The 21,041-nt window shown below is 54.1% G+C and overlaps 2 protein-coding genes across 3 annotated transcripts; both read right to left on the bottom strand.

Annotated features, from left to right (window-relative positions):
• Positions 1–147: 147 nt before the first annotated feature.
• Positions 148–1,944, bottom strand: LOC122439621 (somatotropin). The gene is made up of 5 exons (XM_043464836.1): positions 1,878–1,944; positions 1,469–1,629; positions 1,125–1,241; positions 734–895; positions 148–453 (listed from the first exon to the last, which is right to left on the bottom strand). The coding sequence occupies exons 1-5, from the start codon at positions 1,888–1,890 to the stop codon at positions 253–255; spliced, it is 654 nt and encodes a 217-aa protein (XP_043320771.1). The 5' UTR covers positions 1,891–1,944; the 3' UTR covers positions 148–252.
• Positions 1,945–13,780: 11,836 nt separating this feature from the next.
• On the bottom strand, positions 13,781–17,287 carry CD79B (CD79b molecule). 2 transcript variants are annotated; one of them, XM_043464817.1, is made up of 6 exons: positions 17,136–17,287; positions 16,438–16,491; positions 15,147–15,458; positions 14,778–14,896; positions 14,498–14,539; positions 13,781–14,373 (listed from the first exon to the last, which is right to left on the bottom strand). In XM_043464817.1, exons 1-6 carry the CDS (start codon positions 17,200–17,202, stop codon positions 14,275–14,277), a joined length of 693 nt encoding a protein of 230 aa, XP_043320752.1. In that variant the 5' UTR covers positions 17,203–17,287; the 3' UTR covers positions 13,781–14,274. The 2 variants fall into 2 exon arrangements, with proteins under 2 accessions (XP_043320752.1, XP_043320759.1); XM_043464824.1 differs by having other exon boundaries at positions 16,438–16,488.
• Positions 17,288–21,041: the final 3,754 nt, after the last annotated feature.

Below are 21,041 nucleotides of genomic sequence, written 5' to 3'. Positions count from 1 at the left end.
CTGGCCCAGGAGGAACCTGGTCAATTATTCAGCATCTGGGTACCCATAGAGCCCACAGGATCCCTGCTATTGTCTTCCCAATCCTCCCCCTTGCTGCCCTGCCCCACCCCACCCCCCAGAATAGAATGACCCCTACTCAGACATTGTGATGCAACCTCATTTTATTAGGGAAGGACAGTGGGCACTGGAGTGGCACCTTCCAGGGTCTAGGAAGGCATGGGGGAGGGGTAACAAACAACAGATGGCTGGCAACTAGAAGGCGCAGCTGGCCTCCCCGAAGCGGCGACACTTCATGACCCGCAGGTACGTCTCCGTCTTGTGCAGGTCCTTCCGGAAGCAGGAGAGCAGACCGTAGTTCTTGAGCAGCGCGTCGTCACTGCGCATGTTCGTGTCAAATTTGTCATAGGTCTGCTTGAGGATCTGCCCAGCCCGGGGGGTGCCATCTTCCAGCTCCTGCCAAAGGAGGGAGAGACAGAGAGGCCGAAGGGCCCTCAGGAGCGGCTCCCTCCTGCCCGCTCTGTTTTCCACCCTCCCCTCTAGGCTTGGAGAAGGGCGAGGAGGGAGGATTCAAAAGGGGAAAAGGTTTCTCCTGAGTCAAGGCTGGACTTCTAGGAACAGAGAGAGAGCAGGGATCTCTCTCCCCCCGTCCTTGCGTGTTGCCCACCTCTGGGCTAAGCCAGGATAGGGTGGGCATGGCCCCCAGGGTGGAAGGGACCCACAACGGCATCCCCACCCGCATCAGGGCCAGGATGCCCTCCTCCAGGTCCTTTAGCTTCTCATAGACGCGATCCGAGGTGCCAAACACCAGACTGTTGGTGAAGACTCTGCTGAGGAACTGCAGGGGCCCGAGCCACGACTGGATGAGGAGCAGCGAGATGCGAAGCAGCTCCAAGTCCTGCTGGCAGATAGGTGGTTGGTGGGCGCCGCGGGCTTGGGGTGGCCCTGCAAGGCCGGCCTCTGCCCAAGGACCTCCTGCCACCACCATCAACCACCACCCTCCACTGCCATCCAACACCCTCTGCCACCTCGGGGAGAAGGCCGCCCCAGGCCCGGTGCGGAGAGCTGGGGCAGCCTCCTTAGGATGAAGGAGGTCCCCTGCTCCTCGGTCCTAGGTGGCCACTCACTGATTTCTGCTGGGCCTCGTTCTTGCCCGTGGGGGCCGGGATGGTTTCAGAGAAGCAGAAGGCAACCTGGGTGTTCTGGATGGAGTATCTCTGTCCCTCCGGGATGTAGGTGCGCTCCTGGGGGAAGAACACGCCCACTCAGGTCTAAGTTGGTGCGAGGTTCCCCTCACTGCCTTATTCGGAACCCTCCCCACCCCACACACCCCCGTTTCTGCTCCCCTGACCGCATCCTCACTTGGATAAAATTCCCCTGAACTCCCCAGTGTCCCCCCACTCTGTGGAGGGGGTGCAGATTCACCCCTTCCTGCCTCCCCACCCCTAGGACGCATCCCTGGGGAGCTTACAAACTCTTTGAAGGTGTCAGCAGCCAGCTGATGCAGGTGTTGGGCCCGGAGCACGGCATTGGCAAACAGGCCGGACAAGGACATGGCCGGGAAGGCGCCCACCTCCTGAGTCCAGGGCAGGCAGAGCAGGGCAAAAGCCAGGAGCAGGGAGGTCCGGGGGCCTAGGGAGAGACCAGGAGGGCCGCGACCGAGGGGCCCAGGGAGCTAGACGCCTGATCTCCTGCCAGCCCCCGCCTGCCCTTCCCTCCAGGGACTGAGAACCTTTAAAACTTGGCCAAATGCCTGGGGGTAGATACCTATGTTCACATTCGGAAGCCCTAAAACCCAAAGCTGTGGACACATCCATCGGCGGGGCCCCCCGCATCACCCCTTTAGGACATTCTAATGGAGGGGATTTTAGTGAGCTTACCTGCAACCATCATAGCTGGTGAGCTGTCCACAGGACCCTGAGTCGTCTGCTGAACTGGGTCCTGGGATCCTGGGATTGGTTCCTGCTGGGCCCTTTTTATACCCTGGCCTCTTCTCTCTCTCCCTTTCCCCCCACCTGTGCGCTCTATACATTTATGCAAGGACCACTGGCAGCCTGTGCTAATGGATAATTTAGAACCTCCTCTCACTTGTCCTGTTCCCATTCCTTCTCTGGGGTCATGTCCCCCAGGCCTGTCATCATCCCCTCTCCACTGCCACCAGCTTGAGGGCTGTGCACACAGGGTCTCAGCTTGAGAGCCCACCCCATTGGTTTTCTTTTTAAGAGGGACGTAGCAGAAGCAAATGGGCTTCCCAGGTGGCTCAGCCCTAAAGAATCCGGCTGCAAATGCAGGAGACTCAGGTTTGATCCCTGGGTCAGAAAGATCCCCTGGAGAAGAGAATGGCAACCCACCCCAGTATTCTTGCCTAGAAAATCCCAGGGACAGGGGAGCCCGGTGGGCAACAGTCTCAGTTCAGTTCAGTTCCTTCGCTCAGTTGTGTCCGACTTCTTGCGACCCCAGGAATGTAGCACGCCAGGCCTCCCTGTCCATCACCAACTCCTGGAACTTGCTCAAACTCATGTCCATTGAGTCGGTGATGCCATCCAACCATATCACCCTCTGTCGTCCCCTTCTGTTGCCCTCAATCTTTCCCAGCATCAGGGTCTTTTCCAATGAGTCAGTTCTTCGCATCAGGTGACCAAAATATTGGAGTTTCAGCTTTAGCATCAGTCCTTCTAATGAATATTCAGGACTGATTTCCTTTAGGATTGACTGGTTGGATCTCCTTGCAGTCCAAGGGACACTCAAGAGTCTTCTCCAACACCGCAGTTCAAAAGTGCCTCTTTTGAACTTTGGCGCTCAGCTTTCTTTATAGTTCAACTCTCACATCCATCCATGACTACTGGGAAAACCATAGCTTAGACTAGATGGACCTTTGTTGGCAAAGTAATGTCTCTACTTTTTAGTATGCTGTCTAGGTTGGTCATAGCCTTTCTTCAAGGAGAAAGCATCTTTTAATTTCATGGCTGCAGTCACCATCTGCAGTGATTTTGGAGCCCCCAAAATAAAGTCTCTCACTGTTTCCATTGTTTCCCCATCTGTTTGCCATGAAGTGATGGGACCGGATGCCATGATCTTCGTTTTTTGAATGTTGAGTTTTAAGCCAACTTTTTCACTCTCCTCTTTCACTTTCACTTTTAGTTTTTTCACTTTTAGTTCTTCTTTGCTTTCTGCCATAAGGGTGGTGTCATCTGTATATCTGAGGTTATTGATATTTCTCCCAGCAATCTTGATTCCATTCCCAGAGGAAGCAATCTTGCTTCATCCAGCCCAGCGTTTCTCATGATGTACTCTGCATATAAGTTAAATAAGCAGGGTGACAATATACAGCCTTGACATACTCCTTTCCCAATTTGGAACCAGTCGGTTGTTCCATGTCTGGTTCTAACTGTTGCTTCTTGACTTGCATACAGATTTCTCAGTAGGCAGGTAAGATAGTCTGGTATTTCCATCTTTTTAAGAATTTTCGACAATTTGTCAAAGGCTTTTCGACAGTCAAAGGCTTTGGTGTAGTCAATAAAGCAGAGGTAGATGTTTTTTCTGGAACTCTCTTACTTTTTCTATGATCCAACAGATGTTGGCAATCTGATCTCTGGTTCCTCTGCCTTTTCTAAAACCAGCTTGAACATCTGGAAGTTCATGGTTCACGTATTGCTGAAGCCTGGCTTGGAGAATTTTGAGCATTACTTTACTAGCGTGTGAGATGAGTGTAATCGTGTGGTAGTTTGAACACTCTTTGGGATTGCCCTTCTTTGGGATTGGAATGAAAACTGACCTTTTCCAGTCCTGTGGCCACTGCCGAGTTTTCCAAATTTGCTGGCATATTGAGTGCAGCACTTTCACAGCATCATCTCTTAGGATTGAAATAGCTCAGCTGGAATTCCATCACCTCCACTAGCTTTGTTCATAGTGACACTTTCTAAGGCCCGCTTGACTTTGCATTCCAGGATGTCTGACTCTAGGTGAGTGATCACACCATTGTCATTATCTGGGTCATGAAGGGTTTTTTTTTTTGGGGGGGGGGGATGTTTGTATAGTTCTTCTGTGTATTCTTGCCACCTCTTCTTATTATCATCTGCTTCTGTTAGGTCCATACCATTTCTGTCCTCTATTGTGCCCTTTATGTTTTTGTGTCTTTGCCTATGTGTCTTTGCATGAAATGTTCCCTTCATATCTCTAATTTTGTTGAAGAGAGCTCTAGTCTTTCCTATTCTATTGTTTTCCTCTATTTCTTTGCATTGATCACTGAGGAAAGTTTTCTTATCTCTCCTTGCTATTCTTTGGAACTCTGCATTCAAATAGGTTTATCTTTCCTTTTCTCCTTTGCCTTTAGCTTCTCTTCTTTTCTCAGCTAAGGCCTCCTCAGACAACCATTTTGCCTTTTTACATTTCTTTTTCTTGGGGATAGTCTTGATCCCTGCCTCCTGTACAATGTCATGAACCTCTGTCCATAGTTCTTCAGGCACTCTATCAGATCTAATCCCTTGAATCTATTTCTCACTTTCACTGTATAATCATAAGGGATTTGATTTAGGTCATAACTGAATGGTCTAGTGGTTTTCCCCACTTTCTTCAATTTAAGTCTGAATTTGGCAATAAGGGGTTTATGATCTGAGCCACAGTCAGCTCCCGGTCTTGTTTTTGCTGACTGTATAGAGCTTCTCCATCTTTGGCTACAAAGAATATAATCAGTCTGATTTCAATATTGACCATCTGGTGATGTCCATGTGTAGAGTCTTCTCTTGTGTTGTTGGAAGAGGGTGTTTGCTATGACCAATGCATTCTCTTGGCAAAACTCTGTTAGCCTTTGCCCTGCTTCATTTTGTATTCCAAGGCCAAATTCCCCTGTTACTCCAGGCAACAGCCTTGTCTAACTCATGAACCACAGCCTTGTCTAACTCAGTGAAACTATGAGCCATGCCGTGTAGGGCTACCCAAGACAGACGGGTCATGGCGGAGAGTTCTGACAAAACGTGGTCCACTGGAGAAGGGAATGGCAAACCACTTCTCTATTCTTGCCTGAGAACCCCATGAACAGTATGAAAATTCAAAAAGATACGACACTGAACAATGAACTCTCCAGGTCGGTAGGTGCCCAACATGCTACAGGAGATCAGTGGAGAAATAACTCCAGAAAGCAGGAAGAGACAGAGCCAAAGCAAAAATGGCACCGAGTTGGGGATGTGACTGGTGATGGAAGTAAAGTCCGATGCTGTAAAGAACAATATTGCAAGGGAACCTGGAACGTTAGGTCCATGAATCTAGGTAAATTGGAAATGGTTAAACAGGAGATGGCAAGAGTGAACATCAACATTTTAAATGTCAGTGAAAAATGGACTGGAATGGGTGAATTTAATTCAGATAACAATTATGTCTACTACTGTGGGCAAGAATCCCTTAAAAGAAATGGAGCAGCCATCATAGTCAATAAAAGAGTCGGAAATGCAGTACTTGGATGCAATCTCAAAAATGACAGAATGATCTCTGTTCGTTTCCAAGGCAACCCATCCAATATCACAGTAATCCAAGTCTACGCCCCAACCAGGAATGCTGAAGAAGCTGAAATTTAATGGTTCTGTGAAGACCTACAAGACCTTCTAGAACTAACACCCCCAAAAGATGTCCTTTTCATCATAGGAGCTACAGTCTATGGGGCCGCAAAAGAGTCGGACCCACGACTGAGCTACTAAACAACAACAAGCAGAAGGGAGTATCCTGAGGCCAGCACAACTCTGGCAGGGTGTCATTGTGGGGTTGTTCCCCAGGGTGAGGGAGGCCCCAGCTGGTCCCCTGAAGGGAGTGTTATCTCAGGATGGAAGTACCTTGAGAGCTATGTGGATGCTTCCTCACTCTATCCACTTCCTCCTCCCTGCAATGCTCCTCTCCATCCACCAGAGAGAATGTGTGTTTGGGGAAAGGGAGCCAAGGATAGCAATAGATTCTGAGGTTTCTGGGCACAAGTTCCTCCGCTCCATCACCTTCCTCCTGCCACCTGGTCTAGACTGAGGTGGCTGCAGTGCTAACAGTGACCATTAGAGGGCTTCAGCCCCACATGTCCCTTTTCCTCAACGTCCCCGCTTTGGCCGGTGGGTGGGGGCAAAGGACGGAAACTTGAGGCATTGGCCCTACTCCTCCGATGTGCGGCAGAAATCCCAGGAACAGACACTGCCCACAAGTGCTTGCTCCCGTAGCCCTGTTACCGTCAGAGAATCTCAGTTGGAAGAGCCCTTGAAGGCTTGAGTCCCAACCCCAGCACTGGAGCATAGCATCCTGAAAAATTGCTCTCTCTGGTCATTGTAGTCTCCTCCCACTCTTTCTCCTCATCCTTTTAGTATCTGTATAGAGCTTATCAGGCTGTGAAAAGCATGCCCATGCAGTCCCACATTATACCTTCAGGACCATCTTGTGAAGGAGGTATGGTTATCATCCCATTTTACAGAGGGGGAGACTGAGGCTCAAAGAAGCATACTTACAAGGGCTACTTCAACCAAGACAGCAAATCTCCAAATGCTTACTCTTCTCACGTTGCAGCACTCCAGGTCCTTTCTTCAAAGCAGACTGAGTGGGCGCCACTCTGTGTTTTTAGCTTCCTGATCACAAGGATCCTGCCTCTAGTCACAAGAGTCTCTTTGCCTCATTTTGTCCTCCCTTCAAAGCTTGTTTGTCATTTTCCAGGTGAGGCCGGCCCAGAGACACGGGATATGTGGCAGAGACCACATAGCAGGCAAGGCCTGCTAGAACTACAAACTTCCCACCTCTTGGTGCCCAGAGTTGGGGCTATTTCAGCATCCAGAAGTCACCAGCATTGAATTGTCCCCAAGGCTAAGAGCAGGAAAGAACATATTCCCCTCCATTTAAACCTTCCACCCCTTGAGTCTAAATACATTTAGCACTTGACCCTGTGGGAAAGCAAGAAAGAAGCAAACCTTTTTAGAGGTGGTTGGTGACGGTGTTGCCAACCAATGTTGAAAAGTTGCATCCTCGTGGTCCAGAACTTGAGGGCTTGCACCTGTGACCTCTCCCTTTTAAGACCAGAAGATAGAGCTCTCTTTTTTTCCTGTCATTCCTGAACCATCACCCAACTGTGCCCCTGATTCTCTATCTGCTGCCAAAGGCACTGGGACCTGTGGGAACTATGTAAGGTCAACTGTAGGAGGACCAGAGGGGAGTGTCATGAAAGAAACAGTCTCTGGGCCTTCCCTGGTGGTCCAGTGGCTAAGACTCCGTGCTCCCAATGCAGGGGTCCTGGGTTCAGTCCTTAGTTGGGGAACTCGATCCCACATTGCAGCAACTAAAGATTCTTCAAGCCGCGATTAAGACCCCGTGCAGCCAAATAAATAAAAGAAACTTATTTAAAGAAAAAAAGAAACCAGCTCTGATGAAGGTAGGGCCACAGGAAAAGTGTGTGCTCAGTCGCTCAGTCATGTCTGACTCTTTGCGACCCTATAGACTTAGCCTGCTCGTCTCCTCTGTCCATGGGATTTCCCAGGCAAGGATACTGGAGTGGGTTGCCATTTCCCATTCCAGGGGTTCTTCCTGACCCAAGGATCGAACCCACGTCTCCTGCATTGGCAGGTGGGTTCTTTACTGCTGTGCCGCCTGGGAAGCCCACAGGAAAAGACAGGACGCCCCTCTCCTCTATTTCCGGTCACCAAAGGGGAGGGGCCAGGCGGAAAGTGGGGGAGGGCCTCCGAGCCCCACACAGAATTCGACCTCTCTGCCACTTCTTCCTCCTAGGTCACCTGGGGCAAGGGGCCCTGAGGTGGAAGCTCCCATGACGGGCTTCTAGCTAATACTGGGGGGACTAGTATGTGAGCTGTGGACCACAGAAGCCTCAGGCCTCCCCTAGGAGTGAGGGCACATGAGCCCAAGTTGGGGATTGCTCGAGAGCCACACAAGGTGGGCACAAGTGAGGAGCGGTGACTCCAGGCAGGGGTCTGCCAAGAACGGTTGGGAGCAGTCAGAGCAGGGGAGTGTCTCCTCTCACCAGCCCCCTTCTGGTTGACCCACAGGATCCTGGGGACCCCTGGGATACACCTTTATCAGAACTGGAAGGTGTGGGGGTGAATACTGGTGATCTGTTTTTCTAGAAATTCTTTCTCAGGATCTTTGGTGATGAAGGCACACACATTAAGTCATTGCTAGTAGAAGATAAACTTTGAATTAGACTTGGGATTTTCCTGCCCGTGCTAGGGAGTCACTCACCCTTTCTTGGGGCATGACCTGGGGCCAGACCCCCAGCTTCTCCAGTTTCAGAGACTGCCGGGCAATGGCCTCTGCATGGTGGCCAGTGGGGAGAGGCTGTGGTCAGCTTCTCCAGGGTCGGGCCCATAGGGTTAAAGATGAATTCCCCCATTATCTTGGAATCCATGAATTTCAGCGTGTTTGGTAGCCCTTCATATTTTCAGATTCAATCGTCTCTGGGGTTCTCTGTACCCATCCTGGATACTCAGATATTTACTCTTGATCTGACTGTTAATTGCTCAGCCATGTCTGACTCTGCAACCCCATGGACTGTAGCCCACCATGCTCCTCTGTCTGTGGAATTCTCCAGGCAAGAATACTGGAATAGATTGCCATTTCCTCCTCCAGGGGATCTTCCCAACCCAGGGATCAAACCCGGGTCTCCTGCATTGCAGACAGATTCTTTCTGTCTGAACCACCAGAGAAGCCTACTCTTGATCTGAAAGTGGCCTCTTTCAGGTCTCAAGAACCCCTCCAAGGTTCAAGTCCACTTGGCTTGGGGCCATCTCATTATTTAGAGTCATACTTGCCCTGGTCTTCGAGACAGCTGCAAAAGGACTGGAGGTAGCTCTCTCCATTTCCCTCTTGTCACTTCCCATCTCTAGCTCTGTTCTGCCTTCCTCGAGTCCAGAGGCTAGGATTGCCCCCAGGATATGCACCACTTTTTCTTTGACTCCAGCACAAGTCTGATGGCTGAGTGGATCACAGCTCATTGGGTCAACATCTTTAAGAATGTTATGTGGAGATTCCCAAAGGCTTCTCCAGGGGATGTGCATAAGGCCAACATTTCTGAGCTCTTTCCGTGTGGCAGGCACTGTACTGAGTGATGTGGGGAGGATTGTGTGAGGATATATCCTTCACACAAGGATACTCAGACTCAGAGACAAGTAGTTTTCCTGGAGTCTCTCAGCTCCTAAGTGGTAGCAGCCCAAGGTTCCAGTCTTTCATGGTGCCAAGCTCTTTAGAAGCCTCACCTAGGAAAGATGGTAGCGCTGCTGGGCATGGACAGAACTATCCTTAGCGCAGAGTTGTCAGGGCGGGATCAAGTCACCACTCAGACAATGTTCAATAGGACTTCCCTGGCAATCCAGTGGTTCAGTTCAGTTCAGTCGCTCAGTCATGTCGGACTCTTTGTGACCCAGTGGTTAAAACTCCCTGTTTCCAGTGCAGGGGACATGGGCTTGATCCCTGGCCAAGGAAGATCCCGTATGCCGTGTGGCATGGCCAAAAAGAAAAACAAGATGTTCAAGGAGCTTCAGCCCAGGATGAGGTCCACAGAGAGAAAACAACCTGATGTAGCCCGATTTAATAAACCAAGTCACATCATCCTTCACATTTGTGTTGCACGTTTCAGTGTACATCACATTTTCACTTCCTTTATCTCATCGGACCCTTGGGTTTGCCAGAGGATTCAAGCATGGAGGAAGGGCCCAGGAGGGCTCTGGAGTGGGGGTGGGGAGGATGAGGGCAGGCCCCCCTGTGAGTTGATGGGGGTGTTGTTTACAGTGGGTGAGGATCTCTGAACAATCTAGAAGTGCAAAACAACCTACATCACTGAACCTACTGGGTAATTTCACCTTGGGGATGACTCCCCAGGGAGACAAGCCCATTGAGAATGAAGTAGTAAGTACCGGGGTGTGTCCAGCAGCTGTGGGAAGTCTGAGGTGCTTTCCTGATTGGTGCTGTCAACTGGAAATAACCTCTGCCTCCTTCTACCTTATTCTGTGGTTGTTTGTGAACTTCTTATCCCCCTTAGGGGAAGGTAAGGCTGGATTCATGCCTTTCATCCCTTCATTCATTCACTCATTCTCTTATTCGTACATTAACCAATTCAATAAGCAGTTGCCGTACCTCCCATGGGCCAGGCATCCATGTACCGGGCAGATGGGCAGACCTAGATAAACAGAGGACATCACCTTTTCTCTGCTGGAGTTTACAGTCTATGGGAAAGAGAGATAATAGCAAACAAATAAATACCCAACAGCAACATGCATCCAGAAATTTCACCTTGTGAAAACTACCATGAAAGAAAGAGCTAAGAGGTGAGAGTATAGCTCTGGGGAGAGGGGAGGGACTCGGCAGCTGGAACCATATTCCCAGGCCCAGGAAACTCAACAAGCATCCGCCAAGTGGATTGAATGGATGGAAGGACAGTGTCAAGGAAAGGAACTCAAATATCCCCCCGGCCAGGAATGGCCAGGCAGGCCACGCTGTGTCTGTAGAATGAACTTCGCATAACAAGTGTGGAAAAAATGATAACGTGGGATCTTGCAACACACAGCAATACACACCTGAACAAATTCAAATGTAAAAAGGGGACGGGGTGGCATGCATATGCTGAGGGCAAGCACACAGATGTTCAGTAGACCCACAGCTCGCAGAACCTGAGCCCCAAACGGGACCTCACGAGGCGTCTGGCCGCCCACTCCTGCCACGTGAGAAAGTGATCTTAGGGCCGACGAGAACAACGTCTTTTATTATTATTCTTTGAAAAGTGCATTAGGATTTGAATAAATGTGTTTTAACAAACTACACTCTGAATTCAGGGTTCAGGCTTGCTGTTTTGTGTTCTCTGTAGAGTCACCAAGTTTCCAAGTAAAGGCCCTGGGCCAGGAGAGGGCCGCCGAGGTCTCCCCGATGGACGGGCTGGGTTGGTTTTGGTTTTTGTTTGTATCTGAGTCAATAGCGGTTCCCGAGGATGCCGTGACCAGGTGCAGCAGCGTGGAGAGCAGAGACAAATCCAGAAATTTCACAGTTGTATGGACTCTGAATCCAGCTGCCGAGGTTGCCTGCCGAGGGCAGAGCACTGCGCAGGAGCCCCGAGCCCCCCACCCCCACTCCCCCGGGGCTGAATGTCCTCTGAGGCCTTTCACAGAAGACCCAGCTAGGCTGCACCTCTGCTCGGGGGAGGGGGCCAGGGACACCCAGACAGTCTCAGCTTTCCGAGTTTTGTTTTTCTCTCATCTCTGATTCTGCTGGAAAAACACCCAAACCCTCTGGCCAGAGCGCCCCTGGCCTAGCAGCACCTGCAGACAGGGGCCGGAAGTCAAGCTAAAACGGAGGAGGAACCAACTTGTGCTTCCACCAGGCCCCCGGGGGACTGGGCTGGATTCCCCCAGTGGGCAGCGGGGCATGTGCCCACCAAGGGGGCCTCGGGCTGCATTCTGGGAGGAGGAAGGCTGAGGAGCAGCCCGACATCCGGGCCTCTTAGGAAGGAGCGGGGCCTTCGGGACTCATGAACAAGGGGACACATTTGGAGATGGTTCCCCAGGACAAAGCTGTCCCAGGGTTCTCTCCTGATGGCCCTCCTCCTCCTCCTCTGGCTCAAAGCCTCTGAGCTGCAAAGTCCTTCAGGGGAGGCAGCTGTGAAGTAGTGGAAAGAATGCCACACTTGGAGTCTGAAGGTCTGTGTGTGACTTGTGGCCAATTATGGTAATCATCTCCCTGGGCCTCGATTTCCTCTTTTGTAAAGTGAGGATGAAGCTGTCCCTTTCCAGGGTTATGCTGGGGAAAGATCATGTAAAGGAATACGGAGGCGCGCCATAAAATCTTATTGGCAGTGAAGAGATGCTCCATATATAAAAATCTGGGGGACCCAGTGAGAGAATCTGATTCATGTTTTGTATTTTGGATATGGTGGTGGTTATTCAAATCTGTACACGTGCTAAAATTCACAACAAGAAAACTTTACTGTAGGATAATTTTCTGAAAACCAGCATCTGGTCCAATTCCTTTCCTTTGGACAATTTTTATGATTCCCATTTTGTAGAAAAAGCAACTGAGATCTGAGATAATTATCACTTCCACCAGCATCACTCAGCTTTGTTTCCACTGCCTGTCAGTTCTGGGGGCCAGGGCCGCATAGGACAGACTTGGGGACACCCATAGTGTAAAAGCCTCTAAAACAGAAGAACAGGCCATTGAGGGCGTCTACATCAAAACCATGAAATCAGTGCCCTTTGGGGGTGTCTGGTGGACAAGGCAGGCCTCCCTGCTCAGATGACTCTCTGTCAACAGTACCTCAAAGCATTAGGAAAACAGTTATTCAAAGATATTTAATTGTCTTTCAAAAAAAAGCCAAGGCCTCCCCAGACTGAGGGCAGCCCCGAGCAGGGGGAGACCCTGCCTGGGGGGGAGAAGTGAAGACTCCGTCCCACCCCCAGCCGGCTGCCCAGGGTCCCTGGTGGAGGTCGAGGACAGAATTAGCCCCACTATGCAAAGCAGCAGGAGAGGAAGAGCTCCAGTTCAGTGGAGGCAGATGCCAAAACAAGTGCGTTTCCTCTGGCAGCCCAGAGACCAGGGAGGGAGGAGGCCCGGCCAGGCCCAGCCCCGGCCTGGCTCAGTGTGGTCACTGCTGATCAAAGCAGAGATGGACCTTTACCCCAGGCGTGGGGTCCTTGGCCACCTGCCTGCCTCACCTGCAATTCCCGGTGGAGCTGCTCTGACTCATTGCTCCCTATGCTGACCTTGATTCTCCAATTAAACTGGCGGCTCCCTGAGGGCAGGGGTTTCTACAACCTGAATCCAGAGCGTAAGTGGCAAATCCAGAGCATGGTCCCCCCAAGGTCAACAGGAAGTGGAGCTCAGCCTGGCTCTGCACACCGAGGTTCGCTGCACTTCAGCTCCCAGCCCTGAGCTGCTCCCAGTCATTCCCGCAGCAGGCGGGCTGGGGATTGTTTTACCTCTGATTTTAGCCAGAAAGTCTGAAGGGGTTACCTGACTAAGAATCCCCAGGCTTCCCTGCCACAAGGCCTCTTGATTTAGAAATCTCTCTTGCATAGCTCTGGGTCAAATGAAAAAAAAAAAAAGATACGCGCACACACACACACACACACACACACACACACATCTCCAGCATCTCATAGTTTGTTTGACCAAAATCATATCCATACCTATACATTTATTGGATGACAAAGAACAATTTTTGACTGTGAAAAGTTTAAGTCAAAGTTCGTAAGAAAAAATATATATACATATCTCCAGGCTTGGTGGAGGACAGGAGGTGTGTATTAGAGGCAGGGGAAGCCCTGCCCTCAGGGAGCTTCTAGTTTGACTGGAGAACGAGGCCAAGCCGGGCAATGCAAAGTTGTAGCTACACCAGAGCTGTGGAGGACGGCGTCCAAACAGTGATCAGGCAAGGGCAGGGGTGTTTTGGGAAGGCTTCCTGTAGGTGGAGGACCTTGAAGAACAAGAGGACTGGGGTGGGTAGAGGAGGGTAGCTCCTCTAGGGCTGAGACCCTTGAGTCCTGAGAGCAGGACTCAAGCGCTGCTTGTCAGCTGAAGAGGAAGCAGGATGCAGGCGTCCCCCACCAAGGAGAAAGACCAGTCCAGTCAGACCTTCTCTGCTGTTCGGGGTCCCGCTAAGTGTCAGAGTGGGAAAAGAAAGTGGACATGACCACAGGTCCCAACCAGGCCTTCAGAGTGAACCGGACATGAGCTAAGCTGGACCTCCCCGCCCTCAGGCCCGTGGGTGCCCAAACGTTTGTGCCCAAACAGATACCCTTATCCATCCCAGAACCATAGATGTCACAAGCCTGTGTGTGGTTTCTCAAGACACACTGTTTATTCCACGGGGGAAAGTGCTCAAGGCCAGCAGCCCCCTGGGGTGGGGAAGGGCGGGAGAGAGCAGGAGAGAATGGGAGAGGGAAGAAGCTCTCGCGGCCTGTCTGCGGCCACTTGGGGTGGGCCGTGACCCTGCCCCGGCTCTCCAGAGAAGCCGGGCTGCTCTGAGTCCACTTGCAGGTTCCAGACAAGTCTCTGCTTTCCCTGATCTTCACAGGGCATGGACCCCTCACATAGCACCCCCGGAAGGCGGGGTCCAGTCTAGCCCCCGAGGGCCCCCTTGCTCCTAATCACTGCCCTGCAGCCCTTCTGCGCCAGTCCCTTCGGTGAGAGAGGGCTGGAGGGGCAGGTGGGTCTGGTTGTCCAGCTTTGGAGGCTGACGGGGGTCCAGGGAAAAAGGGGGGGACGGCTCTGAAGAAGTCATTGAGGGCCCAGCGGGCTGTGCCCAGGAGTGTGGGGAGGGCCGGCCCCTCACTCCTGGCCTGGGTGCTCACCCACCGACCACTTCACCTCCCCTGTCCGCAGAGTCACTATGTCTTCGTAAGTGGCTGTCTGGTCAATGTCCAGGCCCTGGAGACAGGAAACAGAGCTCAGGCCTTGAACACTCCCCTGGCCGCACACGGATGGTGCCTCTGACTGCCCTCCTCGGCCCTCGGAGCTTCCAGGGATACGGGGGGTCCACCTTGCCCCTTACCTCATAGGTGTGATCTTCCTCCATCCCGGCCTTGCTGTCATCCTGGTGGGAGAGGGATGGAGAGCAGAGTGTTAGCTTCCCTGACCCCATCCACTGCTGGGCCAGGCTGGGGAGGGCCAGGGAGATTGGCCTTGGGTGAAGGGTGAAGGGTCAGGGTTGAGGGCCACTCTGCAAGAACAGCTGATGAATGAGGGCGTGTTTGAATGGGTGAGTCAGCGGGTGGGCTCTGGGGCTGGGGAGACGGAGACCCTGCCGGTGTCTGGCCGGCCCCCACGGTCACCTTGTCCAGCAGCAGGAAGATGGGAACGATGATGAAGAGAATGATAAGCAGGGTCTGGATCATGATGATGCCATCTTTCAGTGTGTTCCGCCGCTTCAGCTGGGCCAAAGTGCTGAACCCTGGGAGGAGGTGGGGTGGAGGTGGTGAGGCTGGGTGGGATGGGTCCCCGCTTTGGGCCCGGACCCCTCAGGACCTGCTTCTCCGCGGCTCTCCCAGGTCCCCGGGGTCACAGCCATCCCACACTGTGTGGCCCTCTCTCCTGCTGGTGGAGGGCTGGGGTGGGGTGGGTGTTGGCGGGGCTCCAGGAGCACCCCACGCTCTCCCTGTCTGGTGGGGGGTAGGGGGGTGGGGGGCGGGCCCTGCACACACCCATGACCCGGAGCTCAGTGCCACAGCCATGCTCTGTCCTCAGGGCCCCTTTGGTGCACTGCTGCACGCAGAAGTAGACGCCATTGTCCTGAAACTGGACGCCTACGATGGTGAGAACGGCCTCGGAGGTGTTACGGGTCTGGAGGATGCGGCCATCCCTCAGGGAAACTGGCTGGGCTGCTGAGTCCAGCTTCGGCTTCCAGAACCAGGTCACGTTGCCCTTCTCCTCCAGGAGGCACCTGATCTCCACTGTGGAGCCCCGTTTCTTGGCCACGAACCGTGGTTGCTGCCAGATCCAGGAACAAGTGTTTCCTGTGGGTGTCAGGGCTGGGATCAAAATCCTGCTCCTTGCCTTCTGGACCACCAGCCTGACCACGGTCCTCCCCAACCCACAACCATGGCCCCTGTCCTGGGCAGCGCTGACCCCTGGCTTGGTCTCCTGGCTTATCCTTGCTTCTCAGAGTGTGGCACAGTCATGAGGCAGAGGTGTAGGGGAACTGAGCCATGTGAGGAGCCGCAGGCCAAACCGCTGGACCCCGCCCCTTCCTGATGGCCCACTCTCCCCATTTGATTTTCCTTTAGAAGGGCCTGGAACCTTCCAATGCCTTTCCATGCCCATTATAGCAGCCTGCTGCAGGCCTCACCCTCTGAGGCCAGAGGGCCCCCAGGACAGCCTCTCACCTGGCCTGGTGCTCTCATCTCTCCCTGCCCTGGACTGCCCATACCAGCCCCCAGTCCTCAGGGGGACCCCGCAAATCCTCAGCCTGGCAACCAAGGCTCCCGCGTCAGTCCCCTGCCCATGTCTCCCTTGTCACCCATTCCGTGTGGTCCTGCTCCTCTTTATATTCCTACGCCTTTCTCAGATTGCCACACTCCCCACCACCCATCTGCCACAGGAAGCCTCCCTCCTGCTTGGTCCCCAGTCAGGGGTGCCCTAGGAACCCCTAAGCTCCTGCATCCTGTCGGGGGGGCCCCCAAGGTTGCAGGCTCCTGCTGGGGCTAAGCCCAGCTCCCCGGCCAGACAGCCCAGGCCTGAGTCCCCAGTGGGATCCCCTCCTCCCTGATCGTTGGGGCTCATGTTTGATGTGGGTGACGTTGGAGGAGTAGGGGTTGGAGGAACTTTAGAGCGGTCTTACAGAGGGAGACAGACCCTCAGGAGGCCTGGGGATGGGTGGGGAGAGCTCAAGGGGGCCAGGGCGCCGGGGCGACCGTGGGCAGCTTGCGGACAGTGACCCCACCCCGTTGGACACAGACATACTTGCTCCCGGAAGGTTCAGGGGAAGTTGCTGACCTTTGGGATCCCGGAGCAGGTCCTCTGTTTTGGTCGCCAGCACCATCTCACCTGCTGGGTGGGAGGAAGTGGGCGGGGCTGGTCCCTCGGAGTTGGCCGCCCCGCCCCTGCATTCCCAGACCCACTTCCTCCCCCCAGGACACCAGCTCCAAGACCCCTGCCCTGGAGAGACTAGAGCGGGCTGGGGTCACAGGAGGATCTGATTCCCAGCCCCACTTCAGCCCTCGGCCTTTGAGCGGGCTCCTGGATGAGACGAGAGGGAAGAAGTCACGCCTGGAGGGCTCTACCGCCTTCCAGACCAGGGCGCCGCCGCCGTCTGGGGAGCAGGCCTGTGCCAGGTCTGGTGGGGGGAGGCCTCTCCACTGCCTCCCCGACTCAGCGCCCTGCAGCACCTGGGGGTGAACTACCCTCTGTCCTTTCTTCCTCCCCGGCCTAGCTTTTCTCCGAGGCCAGAGCCACCAGCCCCTCATCCCCAGCTCAGCCCGACCGGCTCTGGGCTGGAGAAGGGCTGGGGGCCGCAGACTCCGGAGCCCACCAGCCCCTCAGCCTGGCGGATTCCCACAGACCGGGTCCCCAGAGCTGTCAGAGGGAGACGGGAGGCACCAAAAGTGAGAGACGGAAGGCGGAGGAGGCGAGAGCAGGAGACAGACCCGTGGAGAGAGCGAAACCAGGGGGCCTCCGGGCCCCTCGAGCAGTACCTGAAAGGAGCAGCAGGCCCAGCACCAGCCACTCGTTGAGCCCAGGAATCAACGCTGGCCCCGCCATGCTCACCCTGTCTCCAGCCCCAAGCCTGTGACAATGCAGGCTCCTGGGGGAAAACGTGTAACTGCCTGGGCTGCAGTCTGCCTCCTCCCCGCCTCTTCCCCACCAGGCCCCTTCCTGCCATGCAAATTGGGACCCAGGGGAGGCACCAGCTCTCTGGGGACCCTGGGGGAGGGCAGGCTCTCTTGTCAGCTGTGCCACTAAGACCCAAGGGTCACCCCGGCTCGGGCACTGCGGCTGGGGTCTGCGGTGGATGCCCCTGGAAGGCAGGGGCCCCTGAGGCCCCATCCCAACCCCCAAAGTCAAGTCTTGGGGCCCGTCGGCCTCGTAGTCCAGAGTCCCAGGCACTTAACTGAATCTACATGGGTCCTTTGGATGGATGTGGGCACAGTCCTTTCACCCTGGACCAACTTACACCCTTCATTAAGAGGGGCACCCAGAAAGGATGGGATAGGAGTGCTGGAGGGACAGTTATGGACCCAGAGCCCAGCCACTTGACTGGAGTGCAGGTGGCCATGTTGGCAGTTGATGGAGGTTTGACCTTGTGTAGGAAGGGAGCCACAGAGGCTCTTGAGCAAGAACAGGCCAAGAGCGGCAGCCACTTGGGAGAAGATTTGGTCCTGGCTCTGGTGAGAGGCCCCTCCTCCCTCACTTGGTGGGAGAGTTTGCTGGGAGCTGCCAAAGACGGTGGACTTAGGTGTTGATGGCTTAGAGAAAACCCACCACTTAGCAATCAGTGGACTCTCAGGGCACAGCTCCAGGGGTCTGGAGTGGAAGACAAGAGGCTGGTCTGGAGGAGCCTGCAAGTTCTGAAACAGAAAGTCTGTCTGGCTTTTTCTCATCCGTCAGCAGAGCGGTGGATGGAACCTCAGAGTCTAGGAGCTTGTCTAAGCTGAACTTTGTGCCCCTGCCCCCGGATCAGACACAGCCCTCATCCCTTGGGGTCCCAGGGGGGAGGTGCCCTTGTGCAGTGCACAACTTGCACAGCTGTCCTTGGCAGGCGTGCATCCCTCAGCCCCACAGCTGAGTTCTTGAGTTTTATGTATTATGGCATCTTCTTTACTCTCTCTTGGCCCCTTGCTCTGTCTCTTCCTTCACCCCCCAGGAGGGGAAAGAAGATGCTGAATCCTGTATCCTCTGCCCACATCTCATTCTCTTCACCACCCGCTAGTTTTCAAACAGCCTGTGCTGCTGGCAGGTCTGAGTTCTGGGAGACATGGACCCACCATCCAGGCCAGGGTTGCTGGTGAAGAAGGCAGAGGTCTGGGTGCTGGCCCCCTCAGTCCTGGGCATAGGCCTCACCTGGTACAGTGGCACCCCCCACCCCCCACCCGAGGAGCACAGGTTGGGACTGGAGCTGTGGGAAGTGGGGACAGGGGAGTTCAGGTTCCATCCGAGAAACAGCTGCTCCCGGCAGTCCCAGATGTTTTTGCTGGTTCCAGATGTTCCAAACAAAGAGAAAAACATTTCTCTGAAAAGGTGTTGCATGTTCCATTGACAGAACAAACAGCCCAGGAATATAAACATCACCTGAGGTCAGCATGGAGACCACGAGCCCCTGGTGCTGGGAGGGGGTTGGTGGTTGGAGACTCCCCCAGAGGAATGGGGGGAAGTCCAGGGGTCTTTCCCTTTAGCCAAGCACCTCCTGGTGATGGAGGACTTGGTTAGCTTTGGGGCTGGTGGCCCCCAAATTTGGGAGGAAGGTGGAAAAAGGTTGGGGTGCACCCGTGTGTGTGTGTGTGTGTGTGTGTGCGCGCGTGTAGCTGCCAACATCGGTGTACTGCCGAGTTGTAGGGTGTGAGGCTGTTTGGGAGCTGGCCCGTGGCCCAGGGCGCCTCTGGGGGGCCATGGAGGTTGGGGGGTGCAGTGGGTACCCTCCAGACGTACACACGTCTGCATCTCCTGTGGGCAGCAATGCAGATGCGTCCTTTGGACCTCATTCCCATTCATGCCAGGCAGGGATCTATTTTCAGGAGGGGGTGGGGGCCCCACCGTCTGCAGGGTTATTTGTCACAGGTGGGGCCGTGCTGTTCCGTCCGCAGTGACAACAGCATTGAGCTCCTTCCGAGGCTTGTGACGCTTTTTCTTTCCTGGAACAGGAGGCCTCGTAAGCCCACCTCCGCCTCTGCCCCCGGCTGCCCTGGGCTGTACACCCCGACATCTGGCAGCTCCCACCCCACCTTTCCAGGAAGACAGCATCAAAACAAGAGATGGGGGTGTAGGGAGAATGGACAAGGAGCTCGGGGTTAGGGAAAGCAAGAGGGCAGGGACCCCCCAGCATCCCCGGGAAGTGGGGGGAGGGCAGAGCCTCAGTATGAAAAGAATGACCTCTGCCCCTCCCCTAGCCCTTCCTCCCCGACTCTGCTCAGCGCGTTGTGATCAGGGCGGGCAGGCTCAGAAGGATGCGGGTTTGAGTAGTTACTGAGCGCGCACGCCTAGGGCCCGGGCTCTGCAACAAGAGGAGCCGCTGCAATGAGGAGCCTGTGACCTGTGATGAGGAGTACCCCCTGCTTGCCACAACTAGAGAAAGCTCTTGCACAGCAACGAAGACCCAGCACAGCCTGAAATAAATAGACAAATAAGAGAAACCAAGCCAAGTCACAGGACATACATCTGAAAACAACAAGGAGAATGCTGGTTTGACTCCTAACTCTGCAGGACACCATCTGGGAAGCCTCCCCCACCCCCCCCCTCCCCCGCCACCCCGTTACCTGGCGAGTCTCAACAAAGGGTGGTCCTGCCCCACACTGAGAGCCCTGGAAGTGCTCCAGGGCCGAGAGATTGAGGTGAACCCAGCTCTCCCGTATTGCGGGTGGATTCCTTACCCTCTGAGCTACCAGAGAAGCCCTTCCAGGGCCATGGTGGTTTTGTTGCTAAGTTGTGTCCAATCCTTTGCGACCCCGTGGACTGTAGCCCGCCACGCTCCTCTGGCCATGGGATTCTCCAAGCAATAATACTGAAGTGGGTTGCCATTTCCCTCTCCAGGAGGTTTTCCTGACCCAGGAATCGAAGCCGAGTCTCCTGCATTTCAGGCAGATTCTTTACCGACTGAGCTGTAAGGGCAGGCCCCTCCAGGGCCATGGCCATGGTCACCACTGGCATTCCTGGGCCAGGGGCAGTGAAGACACACCAGTGAGAGGGGCAGAATTTCCCTGCCTCACCTGCCAACAGCATCCCAATTAAGCAACACCCATTCTTAACCTCTCAGAGACCAAGTTTACCCTTTAGGCAAAATACAAATAACTGTAATAAAACCTTCTCTGTGTGTGCTCAGGGGCTTAGTTGTGTTGGACTCTTTGAGGCCCCCTGGACTGTAATCTGCCAGGCTTCTCTGTCCATGGGATTTCCCAGGCAAGAATACGGGAGAGAGGTTTCCATTTCCTCCTCAAGGGGATCTTCCTGACCCAGGGATCGAACCTGCGTCTCCTACATTAGCAGGTGGATTCTTTACCACTGAGCCACCTGTCCTTTGCAGGGAAGTCGTGAGCCTTGAAGGGCCTCTTGTATCTGAAGTGCATGGTGATGTAGGTGGAGGCACAGTCTACCCTCAGGAGGCGGTGAGCAGCACTGATATCTGGGGGAGGGACATGGTTCTGAATAGGAACCTCAGTTACATTTATCACCCAGGATTTTACCTTTTTCTTCCACCATTCAAGGATCAGGGGAAACAGTTCGGGGCACTCTCAAGCTCTCCTGTCCTTGAGGGACAGAGACCGCCCCAACTGAGGTTTGGAGAAACTTAAAGAGAGAAGGAGCTTTCCCGACCTCTGAGAAGGGGTTCAGCACCCCCATGGGGGCTCAGAGAACCCTGCTGGTACCCCACCCCCCAGGCAAAGACATCC

This window comes from Cervus canadensis, chromosome 1, assembly GCF_019320065.1.
Source record: "Cervus canadensis isolate Bull #8, Minnesota chromosome 1, ASM1932006v1, whole genome shotgun sequence".
NCBI lineage: Eukaryota > Metazoa > Chordata > Mammalia > Artiodactyla > Cervidae > Cervus > Cervus canadensis.
This window is presented reverse-complemented; position numbering and strand designations above follow the sequence as displayed.